The sequence below is a fragment of the Cetorhinus maximus genome, chromosome 1 (genome assembly GCF_964194155.1).
Source record: "Cetorhinus maximus chromosome 1, sCetMax3.hap1.1, whole genome shotgun sequence".
Classification (NCBI taxonomy): domain Eukaryota; kingdom Metazoa; phylum Chordata; class Chondrichthyes; order Lamniformes; family Cetorhinidae; genus Cetorhinus; species Cetorhinus maximus.
Window position 1 is genome coordinate 101,704,465 of NC_135879.1, and position 22,529 is coordinate 101,726,993.

Sequence of the window (22,529 nt, forward strand, 5' to 3'; positions counted from 1 at the left end):
TATACATTCCATGAAATCATCCTCCACAGTATTATTGAAAATTCTGCTTGCCCGGTCTATATGAAGATTAAAGTCCATGATTACTGTATCACTATTAATACACATGCCTTGAATTTCATGATTTATACTCTGCCCAACACAATTACCATTAGGGAAGCAGATTCAATTGTGGTTTTCAAAAGGGAATCAGATAAATAGCTGAAGAGAAAAAAAATGCACGGCTACTGGGAAAGGGCAGGGGAGTGGGGCGAGCTGAGATGCTCTTGGAGAGTTGGCATGGACAGGATGGGCTGAATGGCCTCCTTCTATGCTGTGACCATCCTATAATTTTATAAGCAACTCCCAAATCTTTCTTAGTGTCTGTCAGCTCCACCCAAATTGATTTTACTTCTTGATTTCTCAGCCAAGATCCCCTCTCTTTGCTATCTTTATCCAATCCTTCATTTTTAAAGCTACCTCTCCTCTTTCTCCATTTTGCCTATCTTTGAAAGTTAAGTATCCTGGAATATCTGGTTCCCAACCTTGGTCACATTGAACTAATATCCATGGTTGATTTCAAACAATACATTTTTGTGCTATTAATTCACGTAATTTGCTACAAATGCTTCATCCAGATAGTTTCTTTAGCTTTGACTGTTCCTAATTTTTCCATGGCATTACCTTAGTTACTAATACCCTATAAACTTTGTTATTCTTTGTCCCTTCCTGACTCCCTCTGTTTATTTTCATCCAAATTGCTGCTCAGCTAGAGCCTGGATGTTTACCTTGCTACTTTTGAATTTACCCTTTCCTGTACTCCCAACATCACCCCACCTCAACCCTTACTCCCTTCTCCTATTAGTGCTCAGTGCCCAGTTATTTTTGCCACTGAAGTGCGTTGGATGTGTTTCATATTAAAAGTTACCTTAAGTGTTGGAGTGTATTGCAAAATCATTAATGGCTCTTTATAGTTAAGCATTATGCTAATGACCCAGCAGTCAAAAATGAAAACATGCTACTGCAAACTTTAAGGCCGAGATGTTTTATATTTTAACTCAAATAACTGAAATAGAACGATTGAGCCCTTTACATGGGACCAATAAATGCACATATAGGTTTCCATGTTAAAACTGCACTTTGCAAACAAAAACTGTTAGAACAGACAGGATGAACTAGTACAAAAACAGAATTACCCGGAAAAACTCAGCAGGTCTGGCAGCATCGGTGGAGAAGAAAAGAGTCGACGTTTCAAGTCCTCATGACCCTTCAACCTGCTGAGTTTTTCCAGGTAATTCTGTTTTTGTTTTGGATTTCCAGCATCCGCAGTAGTTTTTTGTTTTTATCTCTAGGATGAACTAGTATCTAAGCAAGATGCTTTTTACTTAATTATCATTTATTCAATACTTCCAAGCAGAGAAGCCATCTTGAATACAAAGGCATTTATGTAGTTGATGTCAAACTGAAAGCAACTGTAAATCACTTTTATAGAGTGAAAGACCTAAAAGCTGGTATGTTCTTCCAAATAAAATTTAAAGAATTTATTTTAAGAGTATGCCCCATAATTAGCCATTATCCCCAATCACTCCTTCAAATTGGACATGAGTAAAACAATTCCCTAGGCTTTGGAAGCTAAACCACCTAACTTGGAGTATTAATTAATTTTCCTATACTACTGGAGCAAGGACTATAAGCACCATAAAAACGAAGTGCTGGAAAAACTCAGCAGTTCCGGCAAAGAGTTAATGTTGAGTCCAATATGGCTCTTCGGCAAAGAAGGATCATATTGCACTTGAAACGTTAACTCTATTTGTCTCTCCACAGGTGCTGCCAGACCAGCTGAGTTTTTCCAGCACTTTGTTTTTATTGTAGAGCTCCACCATCCACAGAATTCTGCTTTTATTTTAGACTATAACTACCAATTGAGTAGTGCAATTTTTTAAAAGGGAAAGGATTGACTTAAAATATTTTGGCACTAAGTAGCATTATTCAATGTTCGGAAAGCATAAGATCAACACAACAGTCGTTCAGGCTGCATTTCTATCTAGTTTTCACTTCATTTTTTAGAGAAGCACCCTGAGCTTTGTGCACCATTTCCCCATAGTGGCACATAGCAAATACACCAATTAATATTACAGAATGCAAACTCTTTTGTAGTTTAATAGAAGTTACAGTCAGTTTGAGATTGCAGTTTACATTTGTTGATTGGACTGAATATTTTCTGCAAAATAACTTGTCTATATAGAATTCACTTCCATTTTTGTCCCATATGCAATTGCTGCTAATTCCATAAGGAAGATGATCCATATATAGCTGCACTGCTAACTACTTTCCATAATACATTGTTTAATTAAGTGATGATAGCAAATTTCTGAGATGTCTCAATATGATTAGTTTCAAAGTAACAAATTTGATTGCTAATCTCAAAATAAACAGTGTACTTCTTAATTTCAAGATGTTCCCAATGCTGGAAATACCCAGGTCAGGCAGCATATGTGGAGATGAATATAAAGAGTTTGGCACTGAGTCATGGAACTAGAAATCAGAAAAAAGTTGTTTGAAGTACAGAACTTAAGTATTGCTTAAAAAAAGAGACGTCAAAGGTTTTCATCTTGCACTCATCAGGACACTTAGCAAGAATACCAGTATAAGGGGAAAAACAATAATTTATACTTGTGAAGAGAATGCTGATTGCACCAGAGTCCACTTGCCAGCCAATCAGCGCACTCTTCACGTACAGTATAAATTGTTGATTTCCCTTATATTGGTATTCTTGTGAAGTGTCCTGATGAGTGCAAGACAAAAAGCTTTGACATGCCTATTTTTTCAGCAATAAAAAAGTGTCCAGCTTTTTAAAAAATAAAACGTTCTTTAAAGCTATTCTTGCTCCCAGTTCAGTCTCTCTATAAAAGTTGCAATCACCCTCTTTTTAATGGAGGAATTTCCAAGATAGTAATCAAATATCTCTCCAGAGAAGCATTTTTAAGAAGTAAATAGCCCCTATTTAAACATACTTCAACAAAACATTTGATATCTTTTACAATCTGAACATAACAGTATACTAATTCTGCACAAAGTCAATATGTCTAAAAAAAATACACAATTCACTTAGATGTCTTCACTCTTTCTTAACCTGTAAAGAACACAACCGGTTCCTTACTTTACAATTTCAAGACTTACATTTCTTTTCCTTTTCCAGCAACCGCAACTTTTTGACTATCCCCAGACCAACAAATATCTTTGATTACTCCTGCAAAGGGTTGGTACTCATACTTCATTAGGTGGTCCTTCTGGGTAGTATCCCAAATTCGAATTTTTCCAGAAACATCTGTTATAATACAAAAAAAAACTTTAATTGATGTGTAACACATCAAATAAAAAAGCATAGAAAAGCCCTTAATACTGGTGGATTGGCTAGTAGCCATAGACTGATAGGTTTTTTCTTCTATCTAGGCTCAGTAATGGTAACCACAAAACTATCAATTGTCATAAAACCCCACTGGGTTCACTAATGCTATTTAGGGAAGGAAATCTGCCATCCTTTTATGATCTGGCCTCCATGTGACTCCAGGCCCACAGCAATGTGGTTGACTCTTAACTGCCCTCTGACATGGCCTAGCATGCCTGTCAGTTCAAGGGCAATAGGGATAGGCAACAAATGCTGGCCTTGCCGCATCCAATGGAACAATTAAAAAAGCTTCAGTACCATAATATTATTCTAACATGAAACGAGGCAGTTTTAAAGAAACTGCACACCCGATATTCCAATCTTGTATCCCCATCCTGCTGGAAAATCCGTGTATGCACAATTGCCATTATTTTTTGTGAAAGGAAAATTGCATTTGACTAATAATCAGAGTTCTTGAAGTGGGGAACCTGTGGATGCAATTTACTTAGATTTCCATAACGCATTTGATAAGGTGCCATTTCAAAGGTTACAACACAAAATAAGAGCCCATGATGTAGGTGGTAACATATTAGCATGGAGAGAGGATTGGTTAGCTAATAGGAACATAGCAAGGATAAATGGGTCATTTTTGGGTTGGCAAGATGTAATGAGTGGAGTGCCACAGGGATCAGTGCTGGGGCTCAGCTACTTACAATCTATATTAATGACTTGGATGATGGGATTGAATGTAAGGTAGCTAAAATTGATGACACAAAGATAGGAGGGAAAGTAAGCTGTGAAGAGGACATAAGGAGTCTGCAAAGGGATATAGATTGGTTAAGTGATTGGGCAAAAATTTGGCAGGTGGAGTATAGAGTGGGAAAATGTGAACTTGCCAGTTTGGTAGGAATAATAATAAAGCAGTGTATTATTTAAATGAGAGAGAATCCAGAGTCCTGAGGTATAGAGGGATCTGGGTGTCCTAGTACATGAAACACAAAAAGTTATATGCATGTATAGCAAGTGATTAGGAAGGCAAATGGAATGTTGTCATTTATATTCCATTCCTCTTGCAATAAAAGTAGGGATGTTTTGCTGCAGTTGTATAGGGAATTGGTGAGACCGCCATCTTGAGTACTGTGTAGAGTTTTGGTCTCCTTATTTCAGAAAGAACACAATTGCATTAGCAGTTCAGAGAAGGTTCATTTGACTGATTCCTGGAATGAGGGGGTTATCCTATGAGGAAAAGTTGGGGCTTGTATCCATTGGAGTTTAGGAGATTGAAGGCTGATCTTATTGAAACATACAAGATCCTGAGGGGCTGACAGGGTGGATGCTGAAAGGATGTTTCCCCTTCTGGGAGATTTGAGAGCTAGGGGACACAGTTTAAAAATAAGAAATCTCCCATTTAAAGGAGGAAATGAGGAGAAATTCTCTGAGGGTTGAGAGTCTTCTCCAGAGAGTAGTGGAGACAGGGTCATTTAATATTTTTAAGACTGAATTACATAGATTATTGATTGACAAGGGGGTGAAAGGGTATGGGGCCAGGAAGGAAAGTGGAGCTGAGGTAACAATCAGATCACCCATTATCTTATTGAATGATGGAGCAGGCTTGAGGGGCCAAACTCCTGTTCCTAATTCATATGTTCTTATTGATTTTGATTCAATGCAATCCCCAAAAACAATATACACCTTTATAAAATTATGCTCAACTTCCCTGCTGAGTCACAATGTGACCTCACAATGGGAGAGACATTCAAACTTAATCCATTGGTTTTCACAGGTCACACTAGCCTTACAAGCCAAACCAGAGTTACATGTGGAGGAGATTATGGTCAACCCATAGATAAAGTTCATTCTCAGAAAAAACTCATTTAAAAATTGAGACTTGTCTATCCAGATTTCCCAAAAAATCAAAAGGATCCATAATTTACTGTCAAAACACAATGAGACTATAGTTTGCCACTAGTTATGCTCAAATGTTACAGAAATTTTTAATGAGGACAGAAGCCAGGTTATAGGTCAGGAGTAGGTCACCAGCCCATTGAGTTCTCTACCTCAAGGGTAGAGGATATATTTAAGGCTGAGATAGACAGATTTTTGGTGTCTCAGGGAAACAAAGGATATGGTGAGTGGTGGGAACGTGGAGTTGAGGCAGGAGATCATCCATGATTGTATTGAATGAGGAAGAGAGTCGAGGGGCCATACATTCTACATTCTTATGTTATGAGTCTACTCCAGCATTCAACAATATCATAAAAGCAAAATTCTGCGGATGCTGGAAATCTGAAATAAAAAAAGAAAATACTGGAAAAACTCAGGAGGTCTGACAGCACCTGCGGAGAGAGAAACAGAGTTAACGTTTCGAGTCTGTATGACCCTTCTTCAGAGGCTCTGACCTTCTCCTCTCTGAATCTGAAGGTTCTGTACTCATCAAAGGACTCTATTTCATACCCATACGCCCCCAATTCAATGAATTTCGGGCTCGGCACGTGGTGAACTCTTCTTTCACTGCCTTTGGCTCTGTGCTCATTTCTGTGGACACAAGTCCTCCCCCCGTTCAACGGATCCTTTCACCTGCCTCCAGTATTCTCCCTCCACCTGGACCCCTCCCTCTGGCCTCTTACCTGCTCTTGATCTTTTCATCAAGAACTGTCAGTGTGGCATTGACCATCTCAATTTCTCTGCTCCTCTCACCCACTCTAACCTGTCTCCTTCTGAACTTGCTGTATTCCGTTCTCTTAGGTCCAACCTGGACTTTATCAAACCTGCCGACAAGGATGGCGCAGTTATTGTTTGACGTACTGACCTCTACCTTGCAGAGGCTGAGCGCCAACTCAGTCACTTCTTCCTACCTCTCCCTGGACCATGACCCCCACCACCAAGCATCAGGCCATTGTTTCCAGGACTGTCAGTGACCTCATCTCCTCGGGAGATCTTCCCTCCACGTCTTCTAACTTCAAAGTCTCCCAAACCCAGAAAGCCTGCTTCTACCACCTTCCTAAGATCCACAAACAGGATTGTCCCTGTAAATCCATTGTGTCAGCCTGCTCCTGCCCCACGGAACTAATTTTTTCCCATCTTGACTCCATTCTCTCTCCTTGTCCAGTCTCTTCCCACGTACATCCACAATTCCTTCAACAATATCATGGCTAATCTGCAATTTAATTCCATATACCAGCCTTTTCCCCATATCCCTTAATACTTCTGGATAACAAAAGTCCATCACTCTCAGGTTTTAAAAATTTACAATCCACTTAGTATTAACTGCATTTGCGGACGAGTGTTCCAAATTTCTACCACCCTTTGTTCAGAAGCATTTCCTAATTTCACTTCCGAAAAAGTCTAATTTCTAGGTTGTGTTCTAGTCTTAAACTCCCCAGTATGCAGAAATATGGTGAATAAGGGAAACAGATAGCGATCCAACCACAGCTTTGTTTAGCCAAAGCATGACTTACACTCCTTGTTTTCTGGACCAGCATAATTTTTTGATATTTTCGGTACTTGATTGTGATCATATTTGATTCGTGTGTTGGACCCCAATTCTCTAAGGACCTCCACTGTTTTTATTTTTTCACCATTTAGAAAGTACCCAGCATCATCCTTTTGTGGTCCAAGCGGGTGACCTCACATTTTCTGACATCAGAATCTATTTGCCATTCTTCTGCCCACTTATTGCCCATCTATTCTGCTCATAATACCACCTATCCAGATTTGCTGGTGACAAAAAGATATGTGGCTTTCTACCCCAAAGTCTTAATAAATACAGTGAATAGTTGAGACTACAACATAAACCTTTGGGGCACACCACTGGTCACATCCAGTAGCTGCCCATTATCACTACTCTGACTCGTACCATTCAGCTAGTTTCCTAATTTGCCTTCAATTCAATAGGCTTTAGTCTCTTATGAGGAACTTCATGAAATGCCTTCAGGAAAGCCATATAAATAACATCCATATACATTACCCCATCCACAAACTACAACCAACTCTTCAACCAACCTACCCTCTACAGGTCTGTGCTGGGTCTCTCTGAGCTGACATGCTTCAAGGTATTCAGTCACCTTGCCCTGAGCAATTTCCTGACACATGTTAAATTCAACATGGAAAACTAAAAGTTGCTGCTTGAGATGCTTAGTGAAAATAGGATAATAGGATCTTTTTCACTGGCTCACCACTGAAATACACTGAATAGCATGGTGTTACTGCACTTGAATGGTAGATAAACTAAACTTGTCACAGAGAATTAGGGTTGGTCTGAAGCAAGGAGCCTGTTTTGGAGCCATTTAAGGTCCAGACATATTTAAGCCTGGGTTAAACTAGAAAGATATTCTTTTAATCATGTTCTAAGGGCGAATTACTACCAAGGAACTGCATTGGCACTGAAAATTATTTCCAAGTGCGGAATTGGATATTTTAACTTAAATAAGCTTTTCCTTTGTCTCAATCTCTCTTTCTTTGTGTATCCAGTTTGACATTTACCCACTGATTACTCTTTCTTTAGATCCTTGTGCTGGGATACTCCATTCACTCAGGTCCCAGGTTCCCGGTTTCCCTTGCTGACATTACCAGCTCTCAAATTCAGCAACCTGCCGCTAACCTGAACATGCAAGAACAAAACCAAAAGACAATGTTGGATTCACTCCTACAGCAAATTGTGGCCTCATAATCTTTGAAACTTCTAGCTGCTTGGGACCATTTCCAGACTCCAGTGTTCATGGATCTTCTTAACAAAAGATGTTAAGTATTCAAATTTTCTTTTAAATCCAAAATTATTGCTCCATTGTCTCATCTGCATCTATTCTGCCCTTCAAGCATGGCTGATTTGTACCTCATTAGGGAGCAGTGACGTAGAGGTAATGTCACTAGATTCCTAGCCCAGAGGCCCAGGTTAAAACGTTGGGGACATGGGTTCAAATTCCACTGTGGTAGCTGATGGAATTTAAAGTCAATAAATTATTAAATTTAATAAATCTGCCATTGAATGGTGACCATGAACCAGATGAACCAGATGGGCTTTAGGACAGTGTCCTGTAGGGAAGGAAATTTACCATTTTTAAACTGGTCTGGCCCACTTGTGACTCTAGACTCTCAGCAACGTGGTTGACTCTTAAAATGCCAAGCAAGCCACTCAGTTGTATCAAACTGCTACAGAAACGTCAAAAAGGAATAAAAACAAATGGACTAAGAACCAGAAATGACAATGTCACACCCAGCCCTGACAACCCTACGAAGTCCTCATGACTAACATTTGAGGCCTTGTGTCAAAATTGGGAGAGCTGTCCCAGACTAGTTGAGCAACAGCCCGACAGTCACATGCCCTGAATCATAACTTACAGCCAATATCCCAGGCACCACCAACACCACCCCTGGATATAGTCTGTCTCAAAAGCATGACAGACCCACCAAAGGTGGTGGTGCAAAGTTATACATTCAGGAGAAAGTTAGCCTCAGAGTCTAACGGCATCAGGTCAAACGTGGGTGAGAAAACCACCTACAGATTACCATCTACCGCTCTCCCTCAGCTGATGAATCAGTACTCCATGTTGAACATCACTTGGAAGAAGCAAGTGATGTGGCAGGGAGACAATGTACTCTGGGTGAAGGCGTCAATGTCCATTACCAAGAGTGGCTCGGTAACACCATTACTGCCCAAGCCCTGAAGGCATATCTGCCAGACTGCTCCGGCATCAGCTGCTGAGGGAAACGAGGGGAAAAAATCTATTAGATTTTGTCCTCGCCATTCTACCTGACACAGATGCATCTGTCCATAGCTGCACTGGGAGTGACCACTGCACAGTCCTTGTGGAGATGAAGTCTTGTCTTCACGTTGAGGATACTCTCCATCACAGTGAATGACACTACCTCCAGGCAGATCGAGCATCTCAAAACTAGATATCCATGAGGCACTGTGGGCTATCAGCAGCACCAGAACTGCTTTCAGCCAGAATTTTCAACCTCATGGCCCAGCATATCCCTCACTCTACCATACTGTCAAGCAAAGGGATCAACCCTGGTTCAATGAGGAGTGCAGGACAGCATGCCAGGAGCAGCACCAGGCATACCTAAAAATTAGGTGTCAACCTGGTGAAGCAACAACACAGAATTGCTTGCATGCCAAACAGCAGAAGCAGCATGCGTGACACAGAATTAAGCGATTCCAAAGACATGAATTGTGATAGACAATTAAACTAACCAGAGGCTCCCTACTCTTGATGATGGGGAAGCCCAGAATTTCAGTGCAAAGGGCAAGGTTGAAACATTGGCAACCATCTTCAGCCAGAAATGCAAGTGGATGACCCATCTCAGCCTCCTCCTGTGATCCCCAGCATCACAGATGTCTATATTCAGCCAATCCAATTCACTCCATGTGGTATCAGATAACAGCTGAAGGCACTGGATACTGCAAGGGCTATGGGCCCTTGGCAGCAGTCCTGAAGATTTGTGCTCAAGAATTGGCCACACCCTTAGCCAAGTTATTCCAGCACAGCTACAACACTGGCATTCACTTGACAATGTGAAAAATTGCCCAGGTACATACTGTCCAAAAAAAGGGCAAATCCAATCCAATCAATTACCACCTCATCGGTCTACTCACGATCATCAAAGTGACGGAAGGTGTCATCAATAATGCTATCAAGTGGCACTTACACAGCAATGGCCTGCTCGCAGATGCACAGTTTGGGTTCCTCCAGGGCCATTCGGCTCTTGACCTCATTACAATCTTGGTCCAAACGTGGACACAATACGAGTTTAGCTCAAGGAGAGGTGAGAGTGACTGCCCTTGACATCAAGACAGCCTTTGGCCAAGTGCAGCATCAAGGAGCCCTAACAAAGTCAATGTGAACAGGGGAAAACTCTCCACTGGTTGGAGCCATACCTAAAGCAAAGGAAGATGGTTGTGGTTGTTGGATGTTAATCATCTCAGTGCCAGGATATCACTGCAGGAGTTCCTCAGGCTAATGTCCTAGGTCAAACCATCTTCTTCTGCTTCATCAATGATCTTCATTCTATCATAAGGACAGAAGTGGGGGTGTTCGCTGATGATTGCACAATGTTCAGTATTATTCACAACTCAAGGTACATGCAGCAAGATCTGAACAATATTCAGGCTTGGGCTGCAAGTGGCAAGTAGCATTTGCACCACACAAGTGCCAGGCAATGAACATCTACAACAAGAGAGAATCCAACCATCTCCCCTTGATATTTAATGGCATTATCATCACCAAATTCCCCACCATCAACATCTGGGGGTTACTAGTGAGCAGAAACTGAACTGGACTCGCCATATAAATATTCTGGCTACAGGAGGTCAGTTGCTGGGAATTTTCTGATAAGTAACTCACACCCTGACTTCCCAACATTCACAAGGCACAAGTCAGGAGTGCGATGAAATACTCTCCACTTGCCTGGATGAGTGCAGCTCCAATAACACTCAAAAAGCTCGACACCATCCAGGACAAAGCAGCCCACTTGATCAACACACCATTCACCACAGGCACACAGTGGCAATAGTACTACCTACTTGGCAATTAAAGTACATTTTTAAAAATAATTTGACCCAGCAAGCATGGGCATATGCTTTTGAGAATGCAAATAAAAAATTCAGTACTGTACATTTACTTTGAATGTTTTAGAAGAAAAGATTTGACTTCAAGATCTTTTAGTACCATTCCCACTGAGTTGAAGGGCCATTTTAAACGTTAACTCAGTGAGGTACTACTGTTTATCACACAAGGGTTTTTGAAAGATTTTATTTGTTTATGGATGGTGAAATACATGCAGCATAGGTGACAGAGCAGTCACACACAAAATAAGGAGTGATAAAATGGAGATAGTGAAACAGGCAAGAATACTTATATCTCCTTCAGCGAGCAGTGCCGGAGCAGGTCAACATCAATTTTTCCATCCTGTCAAAAATATATAGCAATTTTCTATTTTTTTTTTAATTAAACAAAAATATGTTACATTTTCTCCATCAACTCTATTATAACACCATACCTGTAAAGCCCAAAATACATCAAATAATGTGAAACATCACTCCAAGAGACAAAATCTTTGTGCCACAAGCAATTCATTCAGTAATTAAATCACAAAACAGAACATTATTTGATATTGTATAATAGTATCAGACCTCCCAACTTTCAGCAGTCTCCCTGCAAAACATTTTTCCAGACTAGGCATTACCTATGACATACAAATTTACATTAAATATTGATCAATAAGTATTTATCATGAGGAATCATGGAATAATAGGATGATAAAAAAGGTAGTCCAAAATTATACTGGTTTGCTATGAACTTTCTTTTCAATTGAAGAATCAGCAAGACAGGCTTCAACATTAAAAAATGCCACTATTTCTATGACAAAGAGATTGATCTTATTTACAAATGGCAAACTAAATGCAGTACCAGAAAGAAATTCTTTCTGCAGCATGTAATAAACAGTGCAATCACAGTTTTGAGCACAGTCCAACTGACGTACCTCCTGAGGCTATGTAAAATCCACTAGGTGCATACTGGGCAACCTGAACTTGATGAGCATGCTCAGTGTATATATCAGCAATTTCTGGATTCTGAAACAAGAAATTTTTTTATTTTTACACATTCTGAATTTTTAGAATATGCACACTTGCAAATTAAACAAGTAAAAAGAAAAGGCATTACATCAATGTTCCTTATGATGACACTTTTGTTATTGGTATAAAGAAAGTTGATTCCTTTCGGATCACCTCCAAGGACCTTTGAAACACCTCTTTCCACTTGAGGGAGGCTAGCAAACACTTTGCCTGTTGAGAAATAAGGAGAAAAACTGAGAAAGCCACAGCATCTCAAAATTCAGCAATAATGTCAAACTTAAAGTAAAATGTGCAAGTCTACCCTCTCCTAGATCTGAAATACCATGATTATAATCTCAACTTTTAATATGAACTATTTGGTGAATAGATGATACTCTTAATTTATTCCAGAAACTAAGGTCTCCACCACAGTGCAGAAAAAATGTTTATAGAAGCTAGGGTGAGGATGAGAAATCTTTTGAATAACGAAGCTGCACAATTATATGACTATGTAGCTGGGTAAATCTCCTATTCTAAAAATCAACCATCATTTCTGAACTTCGATATTATAAATTCACGGGCTGTACATTTCTTTCAGTTAGCCAGTACTGAAATTCAGCTCAATTCAAAATCCAGCATTCGGGTACATCAAGATCTTCATAGTTTGTGGAATAGGTTACACAAGAACAGTAAGTAGTAATGTTAAGAAAACTATCAACATTTTTCAGTTTGGTTTGGTTGTTACCACCATCTTCTCTTGGTCAACATTATGGGTTTGAGTTTATTACCTATGTTGATAACAAAGGAATGCTACGTGGTCACAGATGCAATCCTGCAGAAAAAAAGCTGAAAACTAAGGTCCCATATACTTCTCAAAAATCTTGTTTAAAGAAAAGTGATGTCTTTGGCAAAATCTCTCATCCAGTCAATATCACAAAAAAGTCCATACTGCATGAAACACTAATACTGACATAAGCCACCATACAAATGCATGCATATAAATTCCCTGATTTAGTGAAGAGTTCTAGACTTATGCAATTTCATTTTCCCAAGTTGCTCATCAGCTGTGGCTCAGTGATAGCACTCTCGCTCCTTGACTGAAGCTTGGGTTTAGGGCCAACTCCAGAAACTTGAGCACATAACCTAGACTGATATTTCAATGCAGAAATTGAGTATGCTGCACTGTCAGAGCTGACATCTTTCAGAGGAGATGTTAAACCAAGTTCCCATTTGCCTTTTGAATGTAAAATATTGCCTGGCATTATTCAAAGAGCAGGGAGTTCTTCTGGCCAAAATTTATTCCTCAATCAACATCGAACATTTCATTTCATTCATCATCAATTTTGAAAGCCTGTGAGCAAATTAGTGGCCACATTTTCCACACGAGCGAATACACTTCAAAAGCATTTAATTGATCGTAAAGCACTTTGGGATGTCCTCGGGTCACAAAAGGCACTATATAAATGCAAGTCTGTCGAAGATTAAGCAAAGCCAAAAAGCTATGCATGCAAAATACTTGGAATATATACCCATTTAGAAGTGGAAAGGCCTCTGGTAGTTAAGTAAATACGTATATGCTTCCAAAATTGGCTTATGGCTGGAGCAAGCACTTGAACTTTTCAAAATACATGAATGAAGTTTGCTTACTAACCCAGCATTAGCATAGTTATAAGCAGAACAACTTAGGTGACAAATTATGATCACAGAGAATACTGACTGCTCATGCTCCCATGCTCCCACCCTAGTGTTTTGCTACTTGTATACATAAGGTACTAAATATGACCACTATTGAAGACAGCTCTTCAGTATCCCCTGTAGTTGTAACAGTTGCAGAATATGGATAATACAGTAACAAAAACAAAAACTGCTGAAAAAACTCAGCAGGTCTGACAGCATCTGTGGAAAGGAAGGCAGAGTTAGCGTTTCGAGTCTGTAAGACTCCTCATCAGAACAGCAGTTTTTGTTTTTGTTTCAAATTTCCAGCATCCGCATTTTGCTTTAATGGATGATTACAAAAGACAACTACTATATGTTTAGGCCAATCCCTTTCTTATCGGAAACTTTTTTTTTTCGAATGGATCCTTGGGTTAAGTTGGTTCTGAGTGCTCATATTAAGCTATTACCATTCAGATATTAGTTTTCATGCAGATACTTGTATTCTACTTCCTGAGTGTGTAGACAAAAGTGCAAGATGTGCTATATTTGAACTTTCAAAATCATTTTCTAAAAGCTTTAGTATTGAAGGTCAAGGTTCATGGTATTAGAGGTTAACTGATATGGATACAGTATTAGCTAAAGGATGCAAGACTAGAAAGATCATTCCTTATATTGGCTAGGTTTGGTTCACGGTAAACCCAGACACCCTTGTTAGGATTTGTTCTTCAAACATAAATGTGCATAAAGACTAGTGACAATATTTACCTCTTTAAAAAAAAAATCAAATTTGACTGCATTACATACTGTAAAAAACACGAAAGACAGGTTTTAAGACAACAAGACGTGGTGAGTACAGCCCATTGTTGATAGTGACTAAAAAAGCAGAAATATGCCCCAAGCTGTAACATTTACTATGGAACAGAACAAATCTCTACAACATCTACAATGGATAGTTTAGGTATTGCAATGCTGATAACTAAGTTTAACAGATTTTTAAAAAAAAATCACAGGGCATGGATAACACTTGTGGCAGCATATACTCCTCCACTCCAGCCACTGAGTTGGTGACCTGTCTTATTTGGCAAGTAAACCTTGTAGGGATGGTGTTGAGTAGGGAAGTTCAGATTACAGGCCCAGCAATGATTCAAGAGTCATGATCTCACTCAATGGTAGAATAGGCCGGAAGGGCTAAATGGCTGACTTCTATTCCGATGGTGATGTGATACAACGTTTAGACCATGGCTTAAATAATGTACCAGCAATAATTATCAAAGCTAAATTTTCACTGATGACACCTGTGGCAAAATAATAGTTTGCATTATACTGAATATTTGGAAAAGTGTTTACAATTACTAGGAGTATTGAGCTGTGTGGTCTGGAATAAATCTTTCCCAACAACTATGTAACTCTGAGTACATTCACAGTTCTTGACTTTTTTTTTCCAGGAGTGGGACATGAACCCACTACCTTCTGACTCAAAGGCGAGGGTGCTATGAACTGAGCCACAGCTGACACCTCCAATTACTAGGCAGGGACTTTTAAGTAAATTGTATTTTTCCTGAATGCTCCCATTCCTTGCACAATTATTTTATTGCAAACAGGATCTTTACATTTTGGTGCATGTGACAAGATAAGTTTTATGCATTACCGGAAGTGATCAGTTGTAAGTTCAAAAATATTTTAATACATTGTTACCAAAACAGATAACACAAATAGAAGTAACAAGCAATGGATACAAAATAACACGATGATTAGCAAAAGGATACACGATTCAACAGTTTGAAACATTTCCTGGGGTGATTTTACTCAAAAAGGAATAGTTTTTGAATTATCCACCAATTGTCGAAAAAGTTTAATATGTAATTGTACTCTACTGGAAATCTATTATACTTAAATCTAAATAAAAATTAAAGATGACAGTACAGAAAGTGTGCATATAAAAGCTAGGTGGCTCTGAACTTTAATCTGCATGTGGGCGGGGATAAAGATCGATCTCAAATTATCTGTTGAATAAACCACTAAAACATGTAACTATTCTCGGGAGATGTGTCCTTCGCCGAATACATTTCAGGTTGTAAAAATGAATATATAAAGGGAAAAACAGGACACTTGTTAACTCCCTAATCACAGCGTATTGAATTTGCTGACCAACCCAAAAGATACGCCCTTCCTTTTGGTTACTCCTGAATTAGCAGAAACCCTGCAGCGGCTGGAATGCACTGTCAAGTTTGAACCAGTTTAAAACGAAGGGGCAAATGAGAAAGAGGAAGGGAAGGGTAAACCGCCTGCACACACAGAGAGACAGGCGGGTGAGGTTCCACTTTACGTTTGCCTCTCTCTCCTGGGAATCCCGGCCCAGCACGGGCCAGGGTCAGCCTCACCCCAGCTTTCTCCCACCTGAAGGCTCCGCTATCACAACCCCCATCGCTAGAGACAGAACCCGGACCGGTAGTACTCGCCTACCAACACTTACTCAGTTCGTAAGGCATCTCCGCTCGCTGAGCTGCACACACCGGGAGCCGGTACAGACAGGGCAGAGAGCAGGGGCGACTGGTACTCGGTCGGTAACACTGAACACAACCTCCCTCCGCCTCCCCTGGACACGGCCTCCTTTCCTTGCAGGATTCACAGACAGGGCGGAGGCAGTGAGCACTGCAACCCGGAAACAGGCGCTCGCTCCCTCACTGCCTCGCCGCTTTGACCAAATATAGTCAAAGCCGCTTGATCGGCCGCGGCTCTGAGCCCGAGCACAAACCACCGCCTCCTCCATCGCCTGACGCAGCGTAGGTGACGTCAGCGCGCGTTGCAGTCGCGCCACGCTCTTGGGTAACCCGCGCTGAGATGGGGGGGGAAGGTCTAGCTCGTGCCCACTGGCCCCCGTCGGGTTGAGGAGGATGTATCTGTGGCCCAGCTCGAGCCGGCTGGAACATTGGGAGAGCAGCACCAGGTGCTTGTGCAGCTTTTCAGGAATGTAGTTCTAAAAAGGGGAAAGCGAAATCCCACCGGGGGTTCCTTGCAGGCTGTTCCTGAGAGCTTCCTCTTTGCCTTTTATGGAATAGAACTTCTCTGGGGCCCTTGCAAGGCAAGTAACAGACATGGGGGCAGACTCACTCAATAACTTGCACTTATAAAGTGCATGCATCAAGACGCTTCATAATCAGACCAAGGACATCTTAGGACAACCGATCAAAAGCTGTCAAATTAAGGAATGTTTTAAAAGAGAGGCTTGCAAAGCCAATTTCCGAGCTTAGGGCCCAGATAGTTGAAGGCATAGCTGCCAAAGAAGGGCCAAAAGGAGTTGGAGAGGGTGGGGTGTACAAGAGTCCAGAGTTGTCGAAACACAGTTTTCGGAGGGTAATAGGACAGCAGTTTATGGTCTAAGAAGGAGTGAAACCAAGGACGGATTTAAACCAAAGGGTAAGAATTTCGAATTCAGGGCATTGGCTGACCGGGACCAATGTAGTTCACGCCTGGGATGAAAAGTGATTGGGACTTGGTGCCAGTTAAGTTAAGCAGAGGTTTGGATGAGATTGAACTATTTATATGTTTTGAGTAAAAAAATGATAGGAAAGAATTGAAAAATTCAAGACTAAAAGTTACAAAAACAGGGATTAGGGTTTCAGTTGCAGACAAACCCTGCTCCACAGACTGGAAGAGGATTTGACATAGTATCACCTGGTGTATTTGAGTGTGTGGAAATGTGTGTATTTGTGGGTCCTAAATGGAAAAAATGGCCTGGACCCCTTTTATTGTTTCAACTGTTATTTGGGAGTTCAAATCGAACTTTGGGAGGGGGAGGCAGAGAGATGAGACAATAACAGTGGCAGGAAGTCATCTCAGTTTCCAAATATCCTGGCAGCTCACCAGTCAGATGGGTAGGAATTGTGGGGTCATCATTGACCAGGAATTTAACTAGACCAGCCATATAAATATTGTGGCTACAAGAATAGAAGAGGCTGGGAATTCTGTGGTGAATAACTCACCTCTCATCTCGCAAAACCTATCCAGCATCTACAAGGTAGAGGTGTGATGGAATATTCTACATTTGCCTGGATGAATGTGGCTTGAACAACCCTCGAAAAAGCTCAACACTATCCAGGACAAAGCAGCCCACTTGATCAGCACCCAATACCACACCTTAAGCATTCACTCCCTCCAACTCTGACACAGTAGCAGCAGGGTGAATCACATTCAAGATACACTGGAGCAATTCACCAAGGCTCCTTCAGCAAGACTTTGCAAACCCTCAACCTCTGCCATCTAGAAGGCCAAGGGTAGCAGTTGTATGGGAACACCATAATCTGCAAATTCCCCACTAAGCCACATACCATTCTGACTTGGAACTATATCGCTGTTCCTTCATTGTCACTGAATTATTCTGGATTACCATTCCCAGCAGCATTGTGGGTGTAATTACGTCAGATGGACTGCAGCAGTTCAAGAAGATAGCTGGACAGCACCTTCTCAATGGTGATTAGGGCTGGACTCAATAATTAACCAATTACTGCCCTCCACCTGTATATACCTAACCTTAATTTATTCAATTAAAACTGGGACCTTGCCAGAATCTAGGGAATTTTGGAAGATTACAACCACTATCTCTGCAGCCACTACTTTTAAGATCTTAGGATCCAGGGGACTTATGATATTCATAGAGTGTATTTGGGACAGTTTCCTAGAACAATATGTTGTGGATCCAACCAGGGATCAGGCTATTTTGGACCTGGTAATGTGTAATGAGGCAGGTTTAATATATGATCCCAGATTAAAAGATCCCCTAAGAAACAGTGACCATAACATGGTAGAATTTAGCATTCAGTTTGAGTGTGAGAAACCTGGGTTGGAAACAACTGTGCTAAACTTAAATAAGGGTAATTACAAAGGAATGAGGGCAGAATTGGCTGGAGTGGAATGTGAAAGGAGTTTAGCAGAAAAGACATTTGATGAACAATGGCAGACATTTAAGAAAATTGTTCATGACTCACGACAAAGATATATCTCAGTGAGGAAGAAGGATTCTAGGAAGGGGATAAATCAACCATGATTAATCAAAGAAGTTACGGACAGTATCAAATTGACAGAAAAAACATACAATGTGACAAAGATCAATGGTAAGCTAGAGGATTGGGAAAGTTTTAAAAACCAACAGAAAATGACCAAAAGAAAAATAAAGAGGTCGAAAATAAACTTTGAAGCTAAACTAGCAAGTAATATAAAAACAGAGAGTAAGACCTTCTTTAAATATATAAAAAGGAAGAGAGAGGCCAAAGTCAGTATAGGCTGGGGAAATAATAATGGGGAACCAGGAAATGACAGAGCAGTTGAATAAATACTTCGCATCAGTCTTCACGGTAGAAGACACTACCAGCATTCCAAAAACACAATGATCAAGGGGCAAAAGTGGGGGAGGAAATAAATACAATAACTATCCCTAGAGAAAAAGTACTAGGGAAACTAATGGGGCTAAAGGCCGATAAGTCCCCTGGACCTGATGGGTTGCATCCTAGGATATTAAAGGAAGTAGCTGCAGAGAAAGCGGATGCACTGGTAGTAATCTTCCAAGAATCCTTAGATTCTGGAAAAGTCCCTGAGGATTGGAAAACTGCCAATGTAACATCCTTATTCAAAAAGGGAGGGAGACAAAAAACAGGTAACTATAGGCCAGTTAGCTTAACATCCGTCATTGGGGAAATGTTAAGAGTCTATTGTAAAGGATGTAATAGCAGAGCATTTGGAAAGGCATAATATAGTCAAGCAGAGTCAGCATGGCTTCATGAAGGGGAAATCGTGCCTGACAATTTTATTAGAATTCTTTGCGGAGGTAACAAGCAGGATAGATAAAGATGAACTAGTGGATGTAATATATTTGGATTTCCAAAAGGTGTTCGATAAGGCTACTTAATAAGATAAGAGCCCAAGATGTTGGGGGTAGTATATTAGCATGGATAAAGGATTGGCTAACTGATAGAAGACAGTTGGGAAATGGGGGGTATTTTCAGGATGGCAGCATATAGCTATTGGAGTGCCACAGGGATCAGTGCTGGGGCCACAATTATTTACAATTTATATTAATGACTTGGATGAGGGAAATTAATGTACTATCGCCAAGTTTACAGATGACACAAAAATAGGTAGGAAGGCAAGTGGTAAGGATGACACAAAGAGTCCACAGAAGGATATAGACAGGTTAAGTGAGTGGGCAAAATGTAGCAGATAGAATATATTGTGGGAAAATGTGAGGTTATGCACTTTGACAAGATGAATAGAGGAGCTGAATATTACTTAAATGGAGAAAGACTGCAGAAAGCTGCAGCACCGAAGGATTTGGGGTTCCTCCTGCATGAATCCCAAAAAGTGTGCATACAAGCTCAGGTAATAGGGAAGGCAAATGGAATGTTGGCCTTTATTTCAAAGGAAATGGAGTCTAAAAATAGGGAAATCTTTCTAAAACTATACAAGGCACCAGTTAGACCACACCTAGAATACTATGAACAGTTTTTGTCCCCTTATCTAAGAAAAGATGTACTGGCATTGGAGGCAGTCCAGAGAAGGTTCACTAGGTTGATTCTGGGTATAGAGGGATTTTCTTATGAGGAGAGGTTGAGTAGGTTGGGCCTGTACTCATTGGAGTTTAGAAAAATGAGAAGCGACCTTATTGAAACATATAAGATTCTTAGGGGGCTGGACAGGGTAGATGCTGAGAGGTTGTTTCCCCTTGTGGGAGCATCTAGGACCAGAGGACATAATCTCAGAGTGAGGGGTCACCCACTGTAAGACAGAGATGAGGAGGAATTTCTTCTCTTAGAGGGTAGTGAATCTGTGGAATTCTTTACCGCAGAGAGCTGTAGAGGCTGGGTCATTACGTACATTCAAGGCTGAGGTAGACAGATTTTTAATCAGTAGGGGAATCAAGGGTTATGGGGAAAAGGCAGGAAAGTGGAGTTGAGGATTATCAGATTAGCCATGATCTCATTGAATGGTGGAGCAGACTCGAGGGCCAAATGGCCTACTTCTGCTCCTACGTCTTATGATCAGCCCTTAGTTCCATTAGTTTTCCTAGTCATTAATAGTGATTGTTTTAATTTCCTCCCCACCTTTGCCTCTTCATTTCCTAATACTCTAGGGATGCATTTTGTTTCTTTTACCATGAACACAGATGTTAGAGATCCAATTGTGGAGTGGGGCTGGGAACTACAACTCCTGACATGCCTCTGGAGTTGCTGCACAACGGCGAACTGGAAGCGGGCGCCTCAGGCTGCATGAAAAGAGAAAAATGAAAAAGCGGCATGAAAACCTGGATCATGTGATCGGAAACAGAGCACCATAATCCAAAGGGAGAGGGGACAGGGAGAGGTCCCAGTTAAGAAGAAAGAGGAGCAGAGAAAAACACTCCAAGCATAAAAAGGGCTGCAGTTGGCAGAATTTAAGCAGTGAGAGCACAAGAGAGTCCCTTGTTAGGAAATAGAGATAGTTTAAGTCAATTATTTTGGCATTTGAGGGTGTTAGGAATGAGTTTTAGTGTTAAAGTTTAAATTTGATTTGTATTTCTGCATTTCTGTGTTAAGAAAAGGTCAAGTTGAGTTTTGGTTTCATTTTAAAAGGTACCTGCATTCTAATGAGTTTTCCAACTGTAAGGGGAGTTGCATAAACACAAGAGTAGAAAAAAATGGGCTGTTGCCTAGCAACAGGGGCCCAGAGAAGCAGGACCCTCCCACTGACACACACACAAGAAACTGGAAACAGCAATTTGATTTGGAAGCTGTTTGAGTTCAGTCAGTTTTGAAGATAGCTGTCAAGCAGAAGCAACCTAGAAGGAGCAGACAGCCAGTACCAAGCTAAAGTTCGTTGGAAGTAGCTGCCAGAGAGAGACTGGAACAAAGGGACAGATAACCAGTCTCAAGCTAGAGGAGAAAAGTCCCAAAATCCAGGGGCATGGAACAGGAGAAAGTCCCAAGCAGCCCTTCTAGTCAAAGGAAGGACATGAACTTGGAAAAGTTCCTGCAGTTAAGAGTGAGGAGCAAAGAAATGCTCAAAGCTTAAAGAGGTAAAGGCTTGTGAGAAGCAAGAAGGTCAAAAGAGACAACTGAAGTTCTGTAACTCTTTGCTATGGGCATATTATGCAGTGGTGTACTGTTGATAGCTGAGTCAGTGAGAAAGAGAGTACGTGGAGGAAAGTTTGAATGCATGTGGTGACCCAGGGAAGAGGAACATTGGAAGGGGAGTTTGAAACCCTGAAGGTGAGCCCTTGAAGAAGGCTTCTGAGAGAAAGTGTTGGTTTGAGAGAAGATTCCAAGGCGAGTTCTTGGAAAGTGGAGATTGGAACTCTCATGTGAAAGACGGAGTTCAGTGAGACTGGTTGGCACATGCTGTGACAAGAGTCTGGGGGAGTTGAGGAGAGATGCATAGCATCTGTTTGGGATGACATCTGTCAATTGGTTTCAGAGTGTGGTGTGTCTTGCTACAGGTCGCCAATTGGTTTACATGGACTGTACTAACTGTGAATATTAGAGTTTAAGATATCTTTTATAACTTGTGTTATCCTTACAAATCTGTATATGTCTGTAAAGGTATAGCTGTGGGTGGAGGAGTATTGTAACATAGTTTACATTTTCTTGTTTAATAAATGTTTTATGCTTTTGTTAAAAGTTCATTAGCTGACTCCGTTGACTCTGTTCAGTAGCCCCTCTGCACGTATCTAAACAAACAAATAAAAGTTATGTTATATCAAGCTGGGTTCCACTCTGGGATCAGGCTTGTCCAGTGGCAACCTCAGCTGGGGATCATAACACCCTGTCGATCAAAGAGGACTCAGGAGAAGCCCTGGTGATCGAAGGGGGCTCTGGAGAAGAAGCACTGAAGATCCAAGAAGACACCAGAAGGTTGGTGACTCCGTGCTGCAGACCACTGGGGCAAATATAATCCTTTGGAACAGTAGTGTTCTGCTTGGTGCAG

The 22,529-nt window shown here is 40.8% G+C and overlaps 1 protein-coding gene and 1 long non-coding RNA gene across 2 annotated transcripts in view; one reads left to right on the top strand and one right to left on the bottom strand.

Moving 5' to 3' along the window:
* Positions 1-16,348, bottom strand: part of wdr1 (WD repeat domain 1) — a 52,316-nt gene extending 35,968 nt beyond the window's left edge. The window contains exons 1-4 of the mRNA XM_078544799.1: positions 16,051-16,348; positions 12,031-12,152; positions 11,849-11,939; positions 3,157-3,304 (exon numbers count right to left, since the gene is read on the bottom strand). Of these exons, the coding sequence (XP_078400925.1) occupies positions 3,157-3,304; positions 11,849-11,939; positions 12,031-12,152; positions 16,051-16,066 (377 nt within the window). The 5' untranslated portion in view covers positions 16,067-16,348. The remainder of the gene's footprint in view (positions 1-3,156; positions 3,305-11,848; positions 11,940-12,030; positions 12,153-16,050) is intronic.
* An 84-nt stretch (positions 16,349-16,432) lies between these two features.
* LOC144682391 (uncharacterized) lies at positions 16,433-22,227 on the top strand. The gene is made up of 2 exons (XR_013577020.1): positions 16,433-16,994; positions 20,734-22,227. It is a non-coding gene; the product is annotated as an uncharacterized LOC144682391 (long non-coding RNA).
* The last annotated feature ends 302 nt before the right edge of the window (positions 22,228-22,529 follow it).